At 43.6% G+C, this 21,126-nt stretch overlaps 1 protein-coding gene across 1 annotated transcript; it reads right to left on the bottom strand.

Moving 5' to 3' along the window:
- LOC125464633 (myosin regulatory light chain 2, ventricular/cardiac muscle isoform-like) lies at window positions 1-15,515 on the bottom strand. Its single transcript, XM_048557257.1, has 7 exons — window positions 15,403-15,515; window positions 15,139-15,228; window positions 14,341-14,416; window positions 14,108-14,209; window positions 10,937-11,015; window positions 1,846-1,894; window positions 1-339 (listed from the first exon to the last, which is right to left on the bottom strand). The coding sequence occupies exons 1-7, from the start codon at window positions 15,403-15,405 to the stop codon at window positions 241-243; spliced, it is 498 nt and encodes a 165-aa protein (XP_048413214.1). The 5' UTR covers window positions 15,406-15,515; the 3' UTR covers window positions 1-240.
- Window positions 15,516-21,126: the final 5,611 nt, after the last annotated feature.

A 21,126-nucleotide genomic window follows, 5' to 3' on the forward strand; every position in this document is an offset into this window, starting at 1 on the left:
GATATTTATTTACAACTGAATCAGAATCCTAATCAAGGTATGCAACAACAAACATTTGAAATCATCAGAACAGGGAGTTCATATCGCAAAACTGAAAGTTAACATTTGAAGGTGAGTGAAGATATTTGAGATGATTCCACAAATGCTCTGAGAACATTGTCCTTCCTGATCATCCCCATCACCAGGAGGAAGGATCACGTCACTCTCAACAATAATCTTCATCCTCCAGGGTGAATGTCCTCAGTCCTTCTCTTCGCCATGTGTGATAACGTAACACAGGTTTTTATAGTCAAGATTACCAGAAACATCAGGAGGGAATGCAGTAAACATCTGTTGACACTAGAGGTAAGAGTGAAGAGAGAGCATGATAGCCACAGCCATCGCATAGTCAGCAACCAGAACACTGAACAGGGGACAAACACTTTAACTTTCCACTTGTAGTGTAGCTCCAAGCTAAGGTCACCATGTGGAGATTCTTCACTGGACCCTGTGTCATGAACTCACTACATTAGAGCCTCATTTGGGCAAGCTGTCACTCTGCTGATCAAATCTGGCTCTCTGTGGAGTAATCCACTCAGTACCACTCTTCCACTCTCTCCCTATGCATCTGCAGCATCATTTCCTTCAGGTGTCTGTCCAGTTTCCTTTGGAGATCATTGGCAGCCAGCTTTCACTCACTAACACTTGTTGCTTACGAACCTGAACTCAAATCCTTCTCAAAATCTATGTCCCCTAGTCTTTGCGCAGTCAATTCATGAGAATAGCTTTTCTTTGCCTACCTGACTAGTCCTGCCATAACCCTGTACATCTCTATGAAATCTCTCAATCTCAACAACCTCAGCTCTCTAACCTAGCAGTTGGATTCACTCGTCTCTGAAACAAGTTCACTCACCATGTATTGTCCATCCTTAAAGCCCTTTGAGAAGGTGAGTCACTTTCTTGCATCCTACTGAATGGTTTCCTTGGTATTTCAGAGGTAGGTTCAGAGTTAATCACATTGCTGGTCCTCTCAAGTACCCTTGTATTATTTCCAAAAATGTGGGGACAAAATTCTAAAGGAGGCACCCACCCTGATCACACAGCAAGCTCAAAACTCATTGACCTAGAAATTCCAATGTCCCACACACGAAAGTGTGATATCCATGTGTCAGTGTGTGGTATCTATAAATTAAAGTGATATCCACATGTCAGAGGGTTATATCCACATGTTGGGTGGCAGCTGTCTCTGTTAAAGGAGAGTGGGGAACTGTAACCACCCTTAGGTGTAACTAAGCAGAAAAGGGAGCAGGAATTTCAATCTGTTTTAACCAAGAGTCACACTCAACGCGGTGTTTAATCAGAGAAAGAAACGTGTTTGGGAATGTTCAGGAAAAGAGAGTGATTGAGATAGGAGTGAATCAATAAAAAGAGTGGAGGAAACTGATTAAGGGAGGGGGACTGACAGGGGAGATGGAAGGTGAATGGGAGGGGCTGTGATGGGGAAAGGGGATGAAGGGGTAACGATGAAGGAAGTGATTACAAAGATGGTGATGGACAGATGGGGTAATGGGAGAGAGGGGATAATGGGGATGCAGGGCGGATGGGGAGAGATGGGAATGGAGTGATGGAGAGAAGAAGTGATGGCGAGACAGGATGGATAGAGAGATAGAGTGATGGAGAGAGGGAGTAATGGGGAGAGGGGGCTGGATGGGGAGACAGCAGGTGATGGGAGAGAGGGAAGTGATAGAGGGAGTGATTGGTAAATGGAGTGATGAGAGGTGATGAGAAAGTTGAGAATGTACAGTGACCAGTGCTATAGTCCGAGTGGCACCCGAGAGATAACATTAGATAGCATGTAATCAATACCTCTTCTTCATTAAATCTGTCAGCCTGGGTGGTCAGCATTTGCTTGATGCTGGAACGGAAAGAGATAGTTTAGTTTTGAATGCTCAGCTAAAGAGAGTAAGTAGATAAGCTTAATCCATTCTCACCCACTGAAGTTGATCGTCCTCTGGTTGACTATCAACTACTTTTAACTACGCCATGTTTTCTTTATTCATTAACAGGATAAGGGTGTCGCTGGCACTTATTGCTCATCCCAAATTGCTCAGAGGGCAGTTCAGAATCACCACATTGCTGTGGGTCTGGAGTCACATGTAGGCCAGACCAGATAAGGATGGCAGTTTCCTTCTCTAAAGGACATTTGTGATCCACATGGGGTTTTCCTGACAATCAGCAATGGATTCAATCATCATCGGATTCTTAATTCCAGACATTTTTATGGAATTCAAATTCCACCGTCTGTCATAGAGATAGTAGGAATTGCCGATGCTGGGGAATCTGAGATAACATGGTGTGAAGCTTGATGAACACAGCAGCCCAAACAGCAAAGCTTGACATTTCAGGTCGGGACCCTTCTTCAGGAAAACCCTTCTGAAGAAGGATCCCACCCAAAACGTCAAACTTTCCTGCTCCTCTGATGCTGCTTGGCCTGCTGTGTTCATCCAGCCCACCATCTGTCATAGTGGGACTTGAACCTAAGCCCCCAGAACCTTATCTGGGTCTCTGGATTAACAGTCCAGCGATAATACCACTTGGCCATTGCCTCCCCATATCCTTTCCCAACATCACGTAATCCTCCCAATTCAATTATCACTATCCGATTATTATGTGACAAAGGGAATGAGGACAATGAGGAATATTATTCCAATGGCCAGAGTTGTTTCTGCAGCAAAGTCTGGGCCTGAAGTCAGGATCTTGCAGAATTCCTGACACAGATGACTCCATATTTTGAATGTTTTGGGGAAATGATGCTCAATGAGCATTTCTCCACCGTTCAGGGTTGAATGTTATATTTCTGACCCTATTTTGGAAACTCTGGGCTGTTTTACTGGTCATGGTTTATCAACTCCTTTAACTGTGAAGTTCTGGATGTTTTTTGCATTTTAACTATAACTAGGAGATTGATTAAAATGTTGCCTTGATTCACTAAGCAGTGAGAATTAATACGAGGTTCAGCAATATAAAATATGACATGCTTTATGTTTACTGATGATAATACACTGTGAACAAGGGACAAAGTTGGAATTCCATGTAAATAGCTGCAGCAAAGCATCGTCCAAGTGTTGGTGTAAATTGCAGTTGTTGAGTAAACCTATGAAGAAGGAACAAGTGATTTTTGACCCAGTGTAATGAGGCACCTATTTTGAAAAGTCAGTGGACCTGCATTTTTCCCAGACAGGTTATTGCTGATGCGTTACTACAGCCTCTTGTCTGGGACATTCCTCTCCCAACAGCACTCGATACTGACAAAGTCACTATTTTTGAAAACACCGCAAACCTCCAGTGAGCTGACTTAACCTGGAGACTGAATGTGGTGTTGAAGCCTCCAAAGGAATGGAGGTTGATGATCACTCTTGATCATTAGAGATTGCATTCACTCGCTGCCTCCCTCACTGCCCCGTTTACCTTCTCCTTTACTGGTTCCTATCCCCTCACTCTCAGTGTCGCCTCTATCCTCTCCCACACAGCCCCTTCTCCCTTCACCCTCATGGTCTCAATTACCCTCTGTCTCACTGTTCCCTCTACTAACTCCCTCACTGACCCTCTGCCATCCTCCGAGCTGCTTTCCTTCCTGAGCAGGCCAGCGGCCACCAGGGAGTAAGTATGTGGGTGTAGTTAGAAGGGCGTCAGGCAGCTGGGTGTGGAAAGGAGCTGGCTGACAATAACGTCCGAGCCACAGATTTGATGAAGCCTCTAGACGTCAGTATAAAAGTTTGAAATTACTCTAAAGTTTCTAAGTGTTGAAAGTGCCCTAACTACTTCCAAATGTGAAGAATCATTTGAAAATCTCTCACGCTATTGAATGGGAGAGTGACCTGAAGGGGCAGGTCCTCACTGCTAGATTTCTCCTTGCAGCCTGATGCTGCCTTTGCTACTCACTTGGAGCCAGCTTCTGCATGTGATACGGCAACACGAGCTGCTTAGGGGCATCCTCGAGGGTCAGAGGCAGGTCCAGGCAAAAATTCCTCATCAGAGCATGAGACAAGTGACAATGGCCATCAGGAATCAGACAGAAACGTGGTAAACTGTTTGAAATTTTCATCAACAATTTGCTCTTTTGTGTCCACAGTTAAAAATCCCACAGAAATGCTGGTGGGGTTAATGAAGAGCTGATTGGACCAGGGAGAAGTGTGGTATCTGTAAGCAGGGCCAGTGGACCCTGATATATCCTGTTCTGATCTTTCCATTAACAGGTGAAATTAAGAACACAATAAACACACAGCCCACAAAAACAGAAGCAGTGACGGCAGGGTGTGATACCTGCAGACATTCCTCATCTCTTAGAGGTTTTCAAAATCATGAGGGGCACGGATTGGGGGATTAGCCAAGGTCTTTGGCTAAGGGAGCAGGGAGGCGAATCCAAAACTAGGGGCACAGATGTAAGGTAAGAAGAGAAAGATTTAAAAGGGGTCCGAGGAGCAATTTTTTCACACAGAGGGTGGTATGTATATGGACTGAAATGCCAGAGGAAGTGGTTGAGACAGATACAATTGAGACATTTAAAGGACACCTGGATTGGTATATATAAATAAGAAGGGTTTGTAGGAATATGGGCCAAACACTGGCTAGTGGGACTAGGTCACATTGGGATGTCTGGTCAGCAGGGACAAGTTGGACTGAAGGGTCTATTTCTGAGCTGTATGACTCTGTAACTGCAGAACAGAACATCATGCTGATCAGACTTCCCACTGAGGCAGAAACACCATGGACACAATGTCCACAGTGAGACAAATCTGGGAAAGGTGCCTCAAGGTGAATGTAGCCCTTTTCTTCATTTTCATTGACCCTCTCAAAGGCCATTGCAATAGTCAACAGGCCAGCTCTCTGGGCAATCCTGGAATGATGTGATGCCCAAATACTAATCCATCAAGATCGCCCAGCCTCACCATGGAGGAATGATGGGCTGTGTCCTTCCTGGTGGTGAATCACCAGCTCGCTCTAAGAATTTGAGCACAGCAAAGCTGGGCTATGTTCTAGCACCCACCCTCTTCAATCAACCATGCTGTCCTGCAAACAAGAAATGTATCTCCAATATTGTCTTAGTGCCTCACACACTAAGCTACAGCATTTTAAGCAAAACTGAAACTTCTGTGAAACTCTTTGCAAGCTGAATCCTGTTAGCTGATAATTGCGACCTCATGGCTCTCAGAGCAAGAGCTTCTCAGGTCAGGGCGACAGATTCTCAGAGGTGTCAAAACTACTTTGACTGACTGTCCGTCTCAGTAAAACAGCAGCTCTTTGCAAGACTTTGCCAAATGGCAACACTGTTCTTTCAGACTGCCATCGATGGTACCAAGCTGAAGTAAATGTGCTTCATAGAAAGATCTCACATAAGGTCAGTAAGATGAGCCAGGTGCTCAGAAGGCTTGACACCAGAACACAGAACCATTAGAGTCCTTGTCAGCTTTGAGCTAAGCAATATTCTTATCATAGCTTCCTTAAATATTCCAACTCTTCTGACCACATATTCACAGACGTGAAGATATATCAAGATAAAAGTCACATGTCTGCAGAATAATAGTTTCCATACAGAAGCAACTCTGAAAGTGGCTAAAGAGGTCACAGATATGAGGTGACATGGTGGCTCGGGGTTAGCACTGCTGCCTTACAGCGCTAGGGACCTGGGTTTGATTCCACCCTGGGGCAGCTGTCTGCATGGGGTTTGCACATTCATCCTGTGTCGGCATGGATCCCCTCCGGGTGCTCTGGTTTCCTTCCACAGTCCATAGGTGTGCATGCTAGGTGGCTTGGCCATGCCAAATTGCCCATAGTGTTCAGGCCTGTGGAAGTTAGGTGGATTAGATGCAGGAAATGCAGGGTTACAGGGGAAAGGGGAGGGGGCTGGGGATGGGTCTGGGTGGGATGCTGTTCAGAGGCATGGTGTGGAGTTGTTGGGCTAAATGGTCAGCTTCCACACTGTAGGGATTCGATGTCAAACTGTCAGATGGAAATTTAAAGACATGGCCTCAATGACACTATCTGGGTGCAGTCTTTTTCAAAGACCTGCAGATCTTGCAATGTTTTATTGGTATTAGAAAGGGTAATGTTCAGGCACCTTCATGATCCATGTTGTTGATATCTTACAGAGTCAGGGGTACTGCAGAGTTTGACAATGGTACTATTAAAAAGATTAGATTGGAGCGTAAAAACGAGAGTTGAGTCTATGTGGCTTTTAAATATATAGGTCTAGACATTCTGTAGAGTACATGTGAAGTATAACTAAGTTACCAATCCTGTTTAGAGAGTATTAATCCCATCCCAGATCATCGTCCTAAGGTAGGATAATGTTAGGCCTAAAAAAGCCTGCAAGGTTTGATTTTGAGTTGAACTGGTTGTGTACTCAGGCAGGACCAGATATTAGTTTGATGTTTTGGAGTTAAGTTCAACAATGAAATACCTTAAAGTAGAGGGCAATAAACTGCTTTTAAGAAATGATTCTCACGAATGTTTCCTTGCCTTTTTCTCAGAGATGACCGGCAGTCTTTAGGACAGGGATGAGGAGGAATTTCTTCTCCCCGAGGGGACTGAATCTGTGGAATTCTTCACCACAGGGTGTTGTTGAGGCTGGGTCACTCAGCAAATTCAAGGCTAAGATAGATTCTTAATCAGAGAATCAAGACAGAAGGGCAGGAAAGTGAAGTTTGAAGATCATCAGATCAGCCATGATCTCATTGAATGGTTCAGAAGACTTAATGGACTGAAGGGCCTACTTCTGCTCCTATGTCCACGGTCTTAAAGACTAATATGACACTAGACATTTATAAAGATGCTTCACTTATCAATCTAACTGATGTATCTTTTAATATGAACAGATTCATAATATTTCTTGTTGGTGAGAATGGAAAATATGTTTTAGCTGGGGAAGTTAAGAGAGTAAAAATTGTTGTTGACTGCTGAAACTCTTTCTCATGGAAGCAGTGGGTTTCTGTACAGTGCACATACTGAAGTTGTTATATCCATTGGGTGTTGTGTAGTTAATCATTTAGTGTTGGATAATGAAAGTGCAAGTGAAAAAATGTTATGGATTGACCACACTGGCTTGAAGCAAATGTTGGAGATAACCTCAAACTGAATAGGCAGGTGTAAGCGATCACCTCTCTGATTGTTTTCTGAAAAGAAATGCATGGACGAATAAACTACAGCAGTGACATCAGCAAGATGATAAACTGTGTTCAAGAAAATAGGCTGAGGAGTGGCAGACGGAGTTTAATTTGCATAAATGCCAGGTATTGCATTTTGGTAAAACAAACAAGGGGAGGGCTTATAGAGTTAATGGTAGAACCCAGGGGAGTGTTATTGAACAGATAGATCTAAGGGTTCAGGTACATAGTTCTTTTAAAGTTGTGTCACAGGTAAACAGAATGGTTAAGAAAATGTTTGGCATGCTTGCCTTTATTGCTCAGACCATTGAGCATGGGAATCAGGACATCATGTTGTGATTGTACAGAATATTGGTGAAGCCACTATTGGAGTACTGTGTACAATTCTGGTCACCCTGCTATAGGAAGGATATTATTAAATTGCAGAGGGTGCAGAAAAAATTTACTAGGATCTTACCTGACTGGAGCATTTGAGTTATAACAGGCTGGGACTTTTTTTCACTCGTGTGGAAGAGGTTTATAAACTCATGAGGGGCACAGATAAGATGAATAGCCAAGGTCTTTTCCCGAGGGTGGGAGAATCCAAAACTAGGGGCGAAGGCTTAAGGTGAGAAGAGAACATTTTAAAACAGACCTGAGGGGCAGCTTTTTCACACAGAATGTAGTTTGTGGTGGAATGAACAGCCAGAGGTAGATGCAGGTATAGTTACAACATTTAAAAGGCATTTGGACAAGTACATGGTTAGAAAAGGTATAGAGGGATAATGGCCAAATGCAGGCAAAGGGTACCACACCAAACTTAGTCGGTATGGACGAGATGGACCGAACGGTCGGTTTCCGTGCTGTATGACTGTGACTCTTCAACCCTAAAGCAGAGGTATCAGGAAGATAATAAACAGGATCTGAGAGCAGGGATATCAGCAACTATTTGTAGAATGTTTTGCAACATCATTTTCCAGTGAAGTTTCACGAGGCTCAGTGCATTGATGTTATAAAACAATGATTTAGAATTGAATATCTCAGGGATGATTGGTAAGGTTACAGAGAATTATCAAAGGCTGACATGTGGTTGATTGTAAGGCAGACAGTTGTAGACTGCAGGAAGATTTTGATGTATTGGTCAGATGGTAACTGTGATTTAAATCTGGAGAAGTGTGAGATGGTGCATGTGGGATGAAGAAACATGGGGACAGAATACTCAATAAGTGGTAGGATATTGAGAAGTGTAGAGGAGCAGAAGGACTTTGAATGTATGTCCTGACAGTAACAGGACAATAAGTGGCCTTGTAGATGAGTGGGATACTTTCCTCGATTGGCTGTGGTCTAGACAAGCATCTCCCAAACATTTCCCCACTGTGGCCCCATTCCAAAGCCTGAACGTTGTCACTGACCTTAATAAGTTGGTCAGAGTTCCCTGGTGGTTACTGCTGACTCACATCTCATCATCCCAAAGTTCCGGTGGGCCCCAACCACTCTTTATAAAGCACAAGCCTAAACTAGGAGCTGGGTGTTTACACCAACTGGATAAAATGCTGATTAGATGCCAGAGTACCGTGTACGGTGCTAGTCACTGAACAACAGGAAGGATGCAATCACAGTATGGAGGTATTGAAAAGAAATTGAAGCAAATTGCCAGTGATGAGACTTTCAGTAACGTGAAAAGCTCAGAGCGGCTGTGCTTTTCTTTAGAACAGAATAGCTAAGGATAAATTAATTAAGGTGCTTAAATTATGATAAGTTTAGAGAGACTGGATAAGGAAGTTCCATTTCTGATGGGGGGTTGCAATCATTATTTGGGAGCTTTCATAGATTTGAAGCAATTGGTGGAATAATGGGGGGGATGATGAGGGGAATGTTGGGAATAATGTTGTACCACCCAGAGGATGGTGGGGTCTGGAACTCACTGCCTGAAAGGGTGGTAAAGGCAATAAGTCCCAATGAATTGAAGAAAAACCTGGATAAACACTCGGGCAGTTGTAATCTGCAGACCAGAGGCTGGAAAGTGGATGAGAATGGATAGGTCTTTCTAAGTCAGAACATACATCATGGACCAAATAATTAATATTTCTATAAAGCGTGTATTAGTTATATTTAGTTGTTTACTGGTCTCCCACCACGATTAATTATTTATTAATTATTAAATTAATTCTAAGTTCTCTGGTGAGAGTCAGAAGAGAAATTATTATGTTTGGTTTGGATGTACACATATGTAATGTGTATCTGTACGAATAATCGTTAACAAAAGTGTGTAAAGAATGGTTCCATTTCTAAATCTGACCAATTGTTTCCTGGAGGAGAACAAGCCCACAGAGAAACATAGCACCACACAGAGAAGCACAGAACTAGCAATCATAGGTGTTTTAGTGGTCATAAAGGTGCATAAATCCCCAGAGCCTGATGAGATGTATTCCAGGCTGCTGTGGGAAGCAAGCAGGGAGATTACTAGGCTCCCTGGCAGATATTTTTAATACTTTGCTGGCCACAGGTGATGTGCCAGAAGATAAGGGGATAGCTAATGTGGTTCCTTTATTCAAGAAGTGCAGCCAGGATAGACCAGGTCATTTCCATTCGTCTGATGTCAGTGGTAGGGAAATTATTGGAGCAAATTCTGAGGGACAAGATTAATTTATTTGGAAAGGCAGGGATAGATCAGAGATAGTCAGTATGGATTTGTTGGAGGGACATCCTTTCTGACTAATTTAACAAAGGTTTTAAAAGGGTGACTAAATGTATTGATGAAGGTAGTGCCATTGATGTGGTTGATATGGGCTTCAGAGAGGGCTTTGACTGAAAGATTGGGCTAAATGATAATAACTCAGTTAACTGGGCAGATAGAATTTAATGGTAGATGGTAGACGGAATTTAAACCTGATATGTGTGAGTTGGTCCATTTTAAAAGGTCTAATAAGGGAAGGATATACACAATGAATGGTATATCCCTAGGGAGTACTGAGGATCAAAGGGACCATGGTGTACAAGTCCATAGATTCCAGAAGGTGTCAGCACAGGTCGGCAGGGTAGTGGAGGAGGCATACAGGTTACTTACCTTCATTAGCAAGAGTGTAGACTATAAGAGCAAGTAAGTATTGTTGCAACTTTATAAAATAATGTGTGCAGTTCTGGTTGCCACACTATCAGAAGGATGTGATTGCACTGCAGAAGGTGCAAAGGAAATTCACCAGGATGTTGCCTGGGATGGGACGTCTCAGTAATGAGGAGAGACTGGATAGGCTGGCTTTGTTTTCCCTGGAGCAGAGGAGGCTGAGGGGAGCACCTGATTGAGGTATACAAAATTATGATAGGCATAAACAGAGTAGATCCAGCAGATATCTCTAAGGCCAGAGGGCATTGGTTTAAAGTGAGGAGTAAATGGTTTAGCGGAGATCTGAGGAATTTTTTTTTCATCGACAGGGTGATAGAAATATGGAATGTGCTGCCTGAGAGGCTGGTGGAGGCAGATACTCTTGCAACATTTAGGAAACATCTGGATGAGCGCAATAATATGCTAGGGCACAGTAGGCTGTGGAGTAAGTGCAGGTAAATGAGATTAGTGTAGTTTGGTGGTTCTTGGTCAGCATAGGCACAGTGGCTGAATGGCCTGATTCTACACTACATGACTCCATGACTCTATGACACTGGGTGCCTTAGAAATGCTTAACAGTTGAATGTTTACAACCAAAGAGAATGTTTAAAAATATTAATATTTTGGAGACCTTGATTAAATCCTGGGGATGATGGTTTAGCTTAAATCTATAACAACTGGAAAAAAAACTGAAGATTTGTTTTATACTCACTAATCTGCTTTGATGTGTCCCTTGGCTTCTGGGTCAAAAATCTTGAAAGCATTCAAAATCGTTTCTTCTGAGTCAGCACCTGTAAAAACCCACAGAAAGCAATTGATCATCAGTGGTAAATTATCAGCAGTTGATTTGACATTGATCATCAGTGTGGGGCTAACAGGGAGAGGCAGTAAGGATAGCATGTTTAATGTGGCCTACATGGAATTTAACAAGGTTTTTGACTGTGTTCCATATGGCAGCCCAAAAAGAAAAATAAAAGCTGGTGGGATCGATAATCAAGTAGTAATTTGGATCCAGGATTAATTGGGGTTGTTATCTTTGGAGAAGAGGTAGGTAAGGGGGATTTTTATTTTGTTACAAAATATTGAGGAGATTGGATTGAGTAGATAGGAAGGAGTTCTTTCCTGCAACAGAGAGGTCTCTTAATGGGAGTCTGAGACTTAAAGTCATTGGTTATTAATACAGAGTAATTAGATTTGGAGGAGGTGGAAACTCTCTCTGCATTGTAAAACATGAAGTGCTACAATCTATTGAGCTACACATCAGCAATTGGATCATTGACATGGACCCAACAGGCCAAGTGGCCTTCCTCATCCTGTCACTGCAAGGCAAACGGTTCACTCTTTTCCTTCCATCATATTGTCCAGGGAAATTGGTTCCAAACCCCTCCCTTACAAAAGACTGCCCTTGAATAGGTGTCCACATGAAAGACTGGACCAAATGATAACAGCCCAGTTAATTGGGCAGTGCAATGGCAGATGGAATTTAATCTAGATATGTATGAGTTGGTCTGTTTTGGGGAGGCAATGTCTTAGTGGCATTATGGATGGACTGTGAATCCAGAAACCCAAATAACATTCTGTGGACCCAGGTTCGAATCCCACCAAGGCAGATGGTGGCATTTGAATTTAATTTGAAAAAATCTGGAATTAAGAATCTAATGATGGCCATGAATCTGTTGTCGATTGTTGGAAAAACCCATTTGGTTCACTAATGTCCTTTAGGGAGGGAAACTGCCATCCTTACCTGGTCTGGCCTACCTGTGACTTCGGATCAACAGCAGTGTGGTTGACTCTGAACTGCCCTCTGGGTAATTAGGGATGGGCAATAAATGCTGCTTAGCAAGTGACACCCTCATCCTGTTAGTGAATTTTTTAAAAAGTGTTTCTAAAACCCATCTAGCTGCTGAAGTTGAGACTATGGCCTGCAGTAAGTTCCATTGAAGGATTAGATCCTCATTCTGCTCAATATATATCCTACTCATTAAATTAGGTTTCAAAATTTGATTTGATGCAATTCTGAAGTCACTTCACAGAAATAACTTAGATTTCTAAAACACACATCTGCAACAAATCCCAAGGGCTTCAGTATTCACTTTAATGCACAGCTGACTGTTATTAAACAGTTAAAACAGCAGCCAACCCCAACACAGCCAGGTCCCACAGATAAAAATACACAAATAGACAAGAAAGACAGTGGCCACTCTTTGCTTTTGTGCAAATGTTAAAGATGATTGAGTTTTTTGAAGAGGTGACAAAGCAGATTGATAAAGACAGAGAGGTAGATGTTGTCCATATGGAGTTCACAAAGCATTTGACAAGATTTCACATGGTAGACTGGCTACTAAGGTTGAATCACATAGGATCCAGGGAGCTAACCAACTGTATACAAAATTGGCTTGATGGTGGGAGACAGAGATGGAGGTGGAAAGTTTCTTTTTGGAATGGAAAAGGAAAATGCCACAAGGATCAATGCTGGGTCTGCTGCTTTTCATCATTTATAGAAACGATTTGGAATGCGCATGTTAGAGGCATGGTTAGTAAGTTTGCAAAGGACACCAAAACAGGTGGTGTAATAGACGGCGAAGAAAATTATCACAGTGTACATTGGGACCTTAATCAGAACAACCAATGGGCCAAGGTCAAATTTGACCATGGCCAAATTTAATTTAGATAAATGTGAAAAGCTGCATTTCTGGAAGGCAAACCAGGGCAGGACTTATACTCTTAACTTTCGGCGCCTGGGGTATGTTGCGTATCAAAGAGTAAGAAACTAGGCAAGTTGAAAAAAAATTGACTCGTCAAATTAGCCATGCTCTATAGAATTATGCAACATTCTCGAGAGGTTGAGTGGTCTACTCCTGCTCCCAATCTGTATATTCATACGTTAAGGGAAATGCTTCAAATATATAATGATAAACGTGATGTAAAAAAGTTAGGATAAAAATGCAGTAGGGGCAGGTTCAAAGTAGGCATTCAAGAGGGTTTTGGACGGTTATCTGGATAGAAATAATGTGCAAGAGTAAGGGGCAAAGGAAAATGGCAGTAGGTAATGATGTGTATTTGAAGAGTCAGTGGAACACAGTGGATTGAATGGCTTTCTGCACCATAACACTTCTGTAATCCAGTGGTAAAAGCCCAGGGTGACATTAACATGAGCCTTGCAATAGCCTGATATAAAACCTTGCAATTTTGGTTGACAATATTATGTCCATTCTCCTTCTTGAGAAATGTGCCTAAACAGCCTATTCAGAGATGTTATTACACCTCGAGTCAGCCTGGACTTGAGCCCAGGCCTCTTGGTCCAGAGGTACAAACGCTACCACTGCAACACCTCCTCTGTCTCAGTTCAATTTATACTGAGCACAAGACAGTTAACAATTCACAGCAATTGAAGAGGATTGTCTGGGGATTACTTATAGCGATATTAGTGACTCAATGCTTAACGTATGTGTAATGACATTCCACCAACCAACAGAGGAATTAACCCCGTTTAAAATAGACACAGTAACATCTCCTGTACAGCGATGCACAAAGCAAGTTCACAATTGCTCCTCTACCAATTGGTCATGTGGTCCAGCAATTATTATCCTGATATTTAAAAATGCTCGCACATGCACAAACATTTCTTCCTGAAACTAAGATGCCCTTCATGATACTAGACCATTATTTGATAAGGAAGAAGAAAAAGGGAATGTTTACTCTACATGAAATTAGACTGACTGAAAAGGAATGGGGAAACTTAAAGGATACGCTCATCAACCAACCATTGAACTGGGGACAGGTATTGAGTCTTGTTATATAATGTCAGTATTGGAGTCAAATGTACTTAACCTCAGCACCTTACTAAACCTTTATGGGGTTCTAAGTCGCTTTTGTCCCTTACCTTTCATTTTTTCGCCAAACATGGTGAGAAAGACAGTGAAGTTTATTGGCCCCGGTGCCTCAGCCAACATTGCATCCAACTCCTCGCTTTTTGCAGCACGGCCTGGGGTACAAAGCAAGTGCCTGGCACAAGTTATTCCAAACTTCCAAACATGATAAACGTCCAATCCACTTTTATGCACTCAAAGCACAAAAAAAAATCCCTGGAGAGTAAGTAAGGAGATGGTTCCTTACCCAGAGCAGCAAAGGTATCTCTCAGGTCCTCTTTATTGATGAAGCCATCTCGGTTCTGATCCATGATGGTGAAAGCCTGAGGGAGGAATTGATGAGACTGGGCTGGCCAGAAAATAGCTGATATACTAGCTATACTGTGTTACTGATTCATCCTTTTTTTACATTGTGCACTCTCAGTATTGTCAAACCAGCCTCTTCCCTCATCAGATTACATACTGACATTGAAAATGGAAGGACAGCCACATGAGACATTGAGGAGCTGACAATGGTGGCTCAGTGGTTAGCACTGCTGCCTCGCAGCTCCAAGGACAGAGTTTGATTCTGTCTGTGTGGAATTTGTAAATTCTCCCCGTGACTGTGTGGGTTTCCAATGTGTGCTCCTGTTTCCTCAAAGATGTGCAGCTTAAGTTGGTTAGCCATGGGAAATGCAGGGTTGCAAGAACATGGTAGTGGAGTGGGTCTGGATGGGATACTCTTCAGAGGGCTCAGTGTGGACTTGATGGACCAAATGGCCTGCTTCCACACTGTAGGGATGCCATAAACTGTGGGGATGCAATGAAATGAGCAAAGGACTTATCCTTTGGCTACACTGTATTATCAAACCACACCATTGCCCCCAGTTTCAATCCATCTGACACCATCAAGTGAATGTTGGCAAGCTCTTTCCCATAACTGATGTCCAGGGTGCAGATGTGGAGGCTGTGGTTAGATATAGTTTGATGCTAGACTGGAGAGTGATTGAGGAGCCCAGGGCAGACTATGGTTGGGGTGGGGAGGGAGGGCAGATCTCACACTCACCTCTTTGAGTTCTTGAATCTGAGTTTGGTCAAACATGGAGAAGACATTGGAGCTTCCTCCCTCCAACTTCTTCTTTGCTCTCTTTGGGGACTGAAACAGATAAAACAGGGATAATTTCAAACTCTCAGCAAGGAGTCCCCCTTCTAGAGACTACGGGAAAGACAAGGGAACAAAGTGAAAGCAAAGTCGAGGTGAGACATGGAAAGGCTAGTGACTCCTACAAAGTTCCTTCAGGTGAGATGAAAACCAAGTGCCAGCCCTTACCATCTCTCAACGCTGATTCCTATATCCTTTTCACAGGCCAGACTAAACAAGGTGGGGCCGCTCTCTTATATGTAGACTGGGAGCGAGTAAAAATATCCAGCCTCCCAGTTTAGATGCTGGAGCAGATAATGTGGCAAGCATCCAGCTCGGTAATCTGATCGGCTGGCTATCTGAAACATGCCTGACCTTCAGTAACAAAGAAACATTGCAGCTTTTTCAGAGAATTAGGGAGCTGGGACTGTCAGCCTCAGCGCTTCTAAGGAACATTGACAAGAGGAGCCTATCACCTTCAAGTAATTCCTGGCACTGCCTCAGGCAGTGTGCTAGCAAGAAGGCCACTCCTTCATTCATTTCCTCTCTCTGTTCCTAGACTTTTTCACATCTCAGGTCAATGTCAAGTGAGGTTTCTTAGGAAATCTGGATTATTCTCTCCACGCCCCCATCCCTGCCAATGATAATTTTCCAAACACAATATTTCAGAGGAGACACGGACATTGGGCGCTTCCTGCTGAAGTGGAAAATATAACAACCCATGGTTTGAAATAGGGCAGCAGTCACAGGCTGAGAGTGTATTGTGATAGGGATTCCATCCTATTGTTCCCGAAAGGTCGTGAAGGTCTTTGTTTGAGTCCTTGAGCTAATCCCTGGGGAACGGTGCCATGAGCCCTGGATCCAGCGCCTAATATAGTCCGAGTGGGGATGGTCGGGGTGTTTGTGTGTCTGGACGATGTTATGGGTGTGGAATGTAATCAGAACTGGTCAAATCAGCCTCCAAATGTGGACGTGCTTCAACCATCACACGGAGGAGACATTTATATCCTATGTCATTTCATTTGAGATTTACTGAAAAATTCCCTGATATTTCTGTCTCGTTATTCTAGCTCCTAATTCTATTCTGTCATGGAGATATCCTCCAACACCTCAGTCATCATCTAAACTAGCTGTCATGGAGCTATTAGCTGCTAGTAAGCCAGCCCCACATTATATCATTCTATATCTCACCAACATCATAGAATGCCTACATTGTGGAAATAGGCCATTCAGCCATCAAGTCCACACTGACCCTCTGAAGAGCAACTCATCCAGATCCAAACCCCCTCCCCTCCCACCAACATCCCTGAATTTCCTATGGCTAACCCACCCAGTCTGCACATCCAATGGCCAATTCACCTAATCTGCACATCTTTGGACTGTGGGGGGAAAACTGCAGCACCCAGAGGAAACCTCGCAGACAAGGGGAAAAAATGCAAACTCAAGACAGACAGTCACCAGAATGTGGGATCAAACCTCAGTCCCTGGCACTGTGAGGCAGCAGTGTTAACCACTGAGCCACTATGCCTACTCCCTCTTTCTGATGTCATTCATTAATTTAAAGTTATACACTGGCACAATATGCTTCTATTAGGTGGTATGGTGGCTCAGTGGTTAGCACTGTAGCCTCACAGCTCTAGGGACCCAGGTTTGATTCCAGCCTCGGGCAACTGTCTGTGTGGAGTTTGCACATTCTCACCATGTCTGTGTGGGTTTTCTCCGCGTGCTCCAGTTTCCTCCCACAGTCCAAAGATGTGCAGACTAGGTGGATCAGCCATGCTAAATTGCCCGTGGTGTTCAGGGTGTGTGGGTTATAGGGGGATAGGTCTCTGTGAGATGCTTCAAGTGGCAGTGTGGCCTTGTTGGGCCAAAGGGCCTGTTTCCACACTATAGGGAATCTAATCTCATCTATTGTTTTGGAATCTAGAAAAACAAAACAAATTGCCAACAAAGTGAGAGAGCAAGAACACCAGATGCTGGAGTCAGAGGCAATACGGTGAGGAGCTGAAGGGACATTGCAGGTCAGGCAGCATCAGAAAAGCAGGAAAGCCGACATTTCAGGTCAGAACCCTTCGACAGGACTCTATCAGGTGTCCTGATAACCCAAAACGTTGACTTACCTACTCCTATGATGCTGCCTGACCTGCTATGTTAGAATATTGAATATAGAACATAGAACAATACAGCGCAGAACAGGCCCTTCGGCCCTCGACGTTGCGCCGACCTGTGAACTAATCTAAGCCCCTCCCCCTACATTATCCCATCATTATCCATTTGCTTATCCAAGGACTGTTTTAAATGCCCCTAATGTGGCTGAGTTAGCTACATTGGCAGGCAGGGCATTCCACGCCCTTACCACTCTCTGAGTAAAGAACCTGCCTCTGACATCTGTCTTAAATCTATCGTTCCTCTATTTGTAGCTATGCCCCCTTATACAAGCTGAAGTCATCATCCTCGGAAAAAGAATCTCACTGTCCACCCTATCTAATCCTCTGATCATCTTGTATGTCTCTATTAAATCCCCTCTGAACCACCTTCTCTCCAATGAGAACAGACCCAAGTCCCTCAGCCTTTCTTCATAGGGCCTGCGCTCCAGACCAGGCAACATCCTGGTAAATCTCCTCTGCACCTTCTCCAACGCTTCCACATCCTTCCTGTAATGGGGTGATCAGAACTGCACGCAATATTCCAAATGAGGCCGCACTAGCATTTTGTACGTGTTCCTTCAGCTCCTCACTGTATCAACTTTGCCAACAAAGTGAAACTCCTTTCTCCGGCTCCTTATCCTCTTAAAGAACAAAGAACAAAGAAAATTACAGCACAGGAACAGGACCTTCGGCCCTCCAAGCCTGCACCAATCAAGATCCTCTGTCTAACCTGTCATCTATTTTCTAACAGTCTGAGTCCATTTGCTCTCTGCCCAGTCATGTACTTGTCCATATACATCTTAAAAGACGCTAACGTGACTGCGTCTACCACCTCCGCTGGCAACGCGTTCCAGGCACCCACCACCCTCTGTGTAAAGAACTTTCCACGCATATCTCCCTTAAACTTTCCTCCCTTCACTTTGAACTCATGATCCCTAGTAATTGAGTCCCCCACTCTGGGAAAAAGCTTCTTGCTATCCACCCTGTCTATACCCCTCATGATTTTGTAGACCTCAATCAGGTCCCCCCTCAATCTCCGTCTTTTGAATGAAAATAATCCTAATCTATTCAGCCTCTCTTCATAGCTAGCACCCTCCATACCAGGCAACATCCTGGTGAACCTCCTCTGCACCCTCTCCAAAGCACCCACATCCTTTGGTAATGTGGCGACCAGAACTGCACACAGTACTCCAAATGTGGCCGAACCAACGTCCTATACAACTGTAACATGACCTGCCAACTCTTGTACTCAATACCCCGTCCAATGAAGGAAAGTATGCCGTATGCCTTTTTGACCACCCTACTGACCTGTGTTGTCACCTTCAGGGAACAATGGACCTGAACACCCAGATCTCTCTGTTCATATATTTTCCCAAGGACTTTTCCATTTACTGTATAGGTCACCCTTGAATTTGATCTTCCAAAATGCATCACCTCTCATTTGCCTGGATTGAACTCCATCTGCCATTTATCTGCCCAACTCTCCAGTCTATCTATATTCTGCTATAATTTCTGACAGTCCCCTTCTCTATCTGCTACTCCACCAATCTGAGTGTCATATGCAAACTTGCTGATCAGACCACCTACACCTTCCTCCAAATCATTTACGTATATCACAAACAACAGTGGTCCCAGCACAGATCCCTGTGAAACACCACTGGGCACAGGTCTCCAATTTGAGAAACTCAATTCTACTACTACTCTCTGTCTCCTGTTGCCCAGCTAGTTTTTTTATCCATCTAGCTAGCACACCCTGGACCCCATGTGACTTCACTTTCTCCATCAGCCTGCCATGGGGAACCTTATCAAACACCTTACTGAAGTCCATGTATATGACATCTGCAGCCTTTCCCTCATCAATCAACTTTGTCACGTCATCAAAGAATTCTTTTAAGTTGGTAAGACATGACCTTCCCTGCACAAAACCATGTTGCCTATCACTGCTAAGCCCATTTTCTTCCAAATGGGAATAGATCCTATCCCTCAGTATCTTCTCCAGTAGCTTCCCTACCACTGACGTCAGGGTCACCAGTCGATAATTACCTGGATTATCCTTGCTGCCCTTTTTAAACAAGGTGACAACATTAGCAAGTCTCCAGTCCTCTGGGACCTCACCCGTGTCTAAGGATGCTGCAAAGAATTCTGTTAAGGCCCCGGCTATTTCCTCTCTCACTTCCCTCAGTAACCTGGGATAGAACCCATCCCGACCTGTGGACTTGTCCACCGTAATGTGTTTTAGGATACCCAACACTTCCTCCTTCCTTATGTCAACTTGACCTAGAGTAAGCAAACATCTATCCCTAACCTCAATATCTGTCATGTCCCTCTCCTTGGTGAATACCGATGCAAAGTACTCATTAAGAATGTCACCTATTTTCTCTGAATCAGCGCATAACTTTCCTTCTTTGTCCTTAAGTGGGCCAATCTTTTCTCACGTTACCCTCTTGCTCTTTATATATGAATAAAAGGCTTTGGGATTTTCCTTAACCATGTTTGCCAGCAATATCTCATGTTCTCTCTTAGCCCTCTTAATGCCTCATTTCAGATTCACTCTACATTCCCGATATTCTTGCAAAGCTTCGTTTGTCTTCAGTCGCCTAGACCTCATGTATGCTTCCTTTTTTCTCTTGGCTAGTCTCTCAATTTCACCTGTCATCCATGGCTCCCTAATCTTGCCTTTTCTATTCCTCATTTTCACAGGAACAGGTCTCTCCTGCACACTAATCAACCTCTCCTTAAAAGCCTCCCACATATCAAATGTGGATTTATCTTCAAACAGTTTCTCCCAATCTACATTCCTCAGATCCTGCCGAATCTTGGTATAGTTGACCTGCCCCCAGTTTAGAACTCTTCCTTTAGGACCACTCCCATCCTTGTCCATGAGTATTGTAAAACTTATGGAATTGTGGTCGCTATTTCCAAAGTAGTTCCCTACTGTAATATCAAGCACCTGGCCGGGTTCATTCCCCAACAGCAGGCCCAGTATAGCCCCTTCTCGAGTTGGACTACATACATACTGCTCTAGAAAACCCTCCTGGACACCACCTTACAAATTCTGCTCTGTCTTGACCCCTAACACTGAGTGAATCCCAGTCAATGTTGGGAAAATTAAAATCTCCCATCACCACCACCCTGTTTCTCCTACACCTTTCCACTATCTGTTTACATATTTGTACCTCTCCTGCTGCTTGTGCTGTCCAGTCTCACACGTTATGTCTGAGCCTGCTTAATAGGTGCCAAAGACCTGGATGTTTCATCAGATTGAGGGGTGTAGAGCTAGGGGAACACCACACACATGCTCAGAATCCTCTTTCTACCATTGTTCTGCTCGTTTTGTCTTGGTCCAACTGTGAGGCCCCATTGTTATACCTACCATCTTCCTTCCTACCACAGCTCAATGAGTCGAATGGCTGAAGGTGTCAAGTTTCAGGCATGTGCCCTCTGCCCCATGAGCTAAGTTAGAGGTCAACAAAAGAGCCATTCATGTACCCATGCAATTGACAAGTGAAAACCCACAGGGTAGTGATGGTAACATGGACTATTCTGAAATTCTGCACCTCTCTAAAGTTTACTATTGTCTAAGCTAATCATCAACACATTTTCAACCCCAGCCATGTGAGTGAATATCAGACTAAAATGGGGGTTTCTCTACGTAGATTTCCAAATTTTCTCTTCCAAAGGCAGAAAGCAGAAGGACCAAGTAAAGAGGGCTCACAGCAAGACATGTCCCCACCATGCAGCGTTAACTCAACGCTGTTACAATTAC

Source organism: Stegostoma tigrinum, chromosome 27, assembly GCF_030684315.1.
Source record: "Stegostoma tigrinum isolate sSteTig4 chromosome 27, sSteTig4.hap1, whole genome shotgun sequence".
Taxonomy (NCBI): domain Eukaryota; kingdom Metazoa; phylum Chordata; class Chondrichthyes; order Orectolobiformes; family Stegostomatidae; genus Stegostoma; species Stegostoma tigrinum.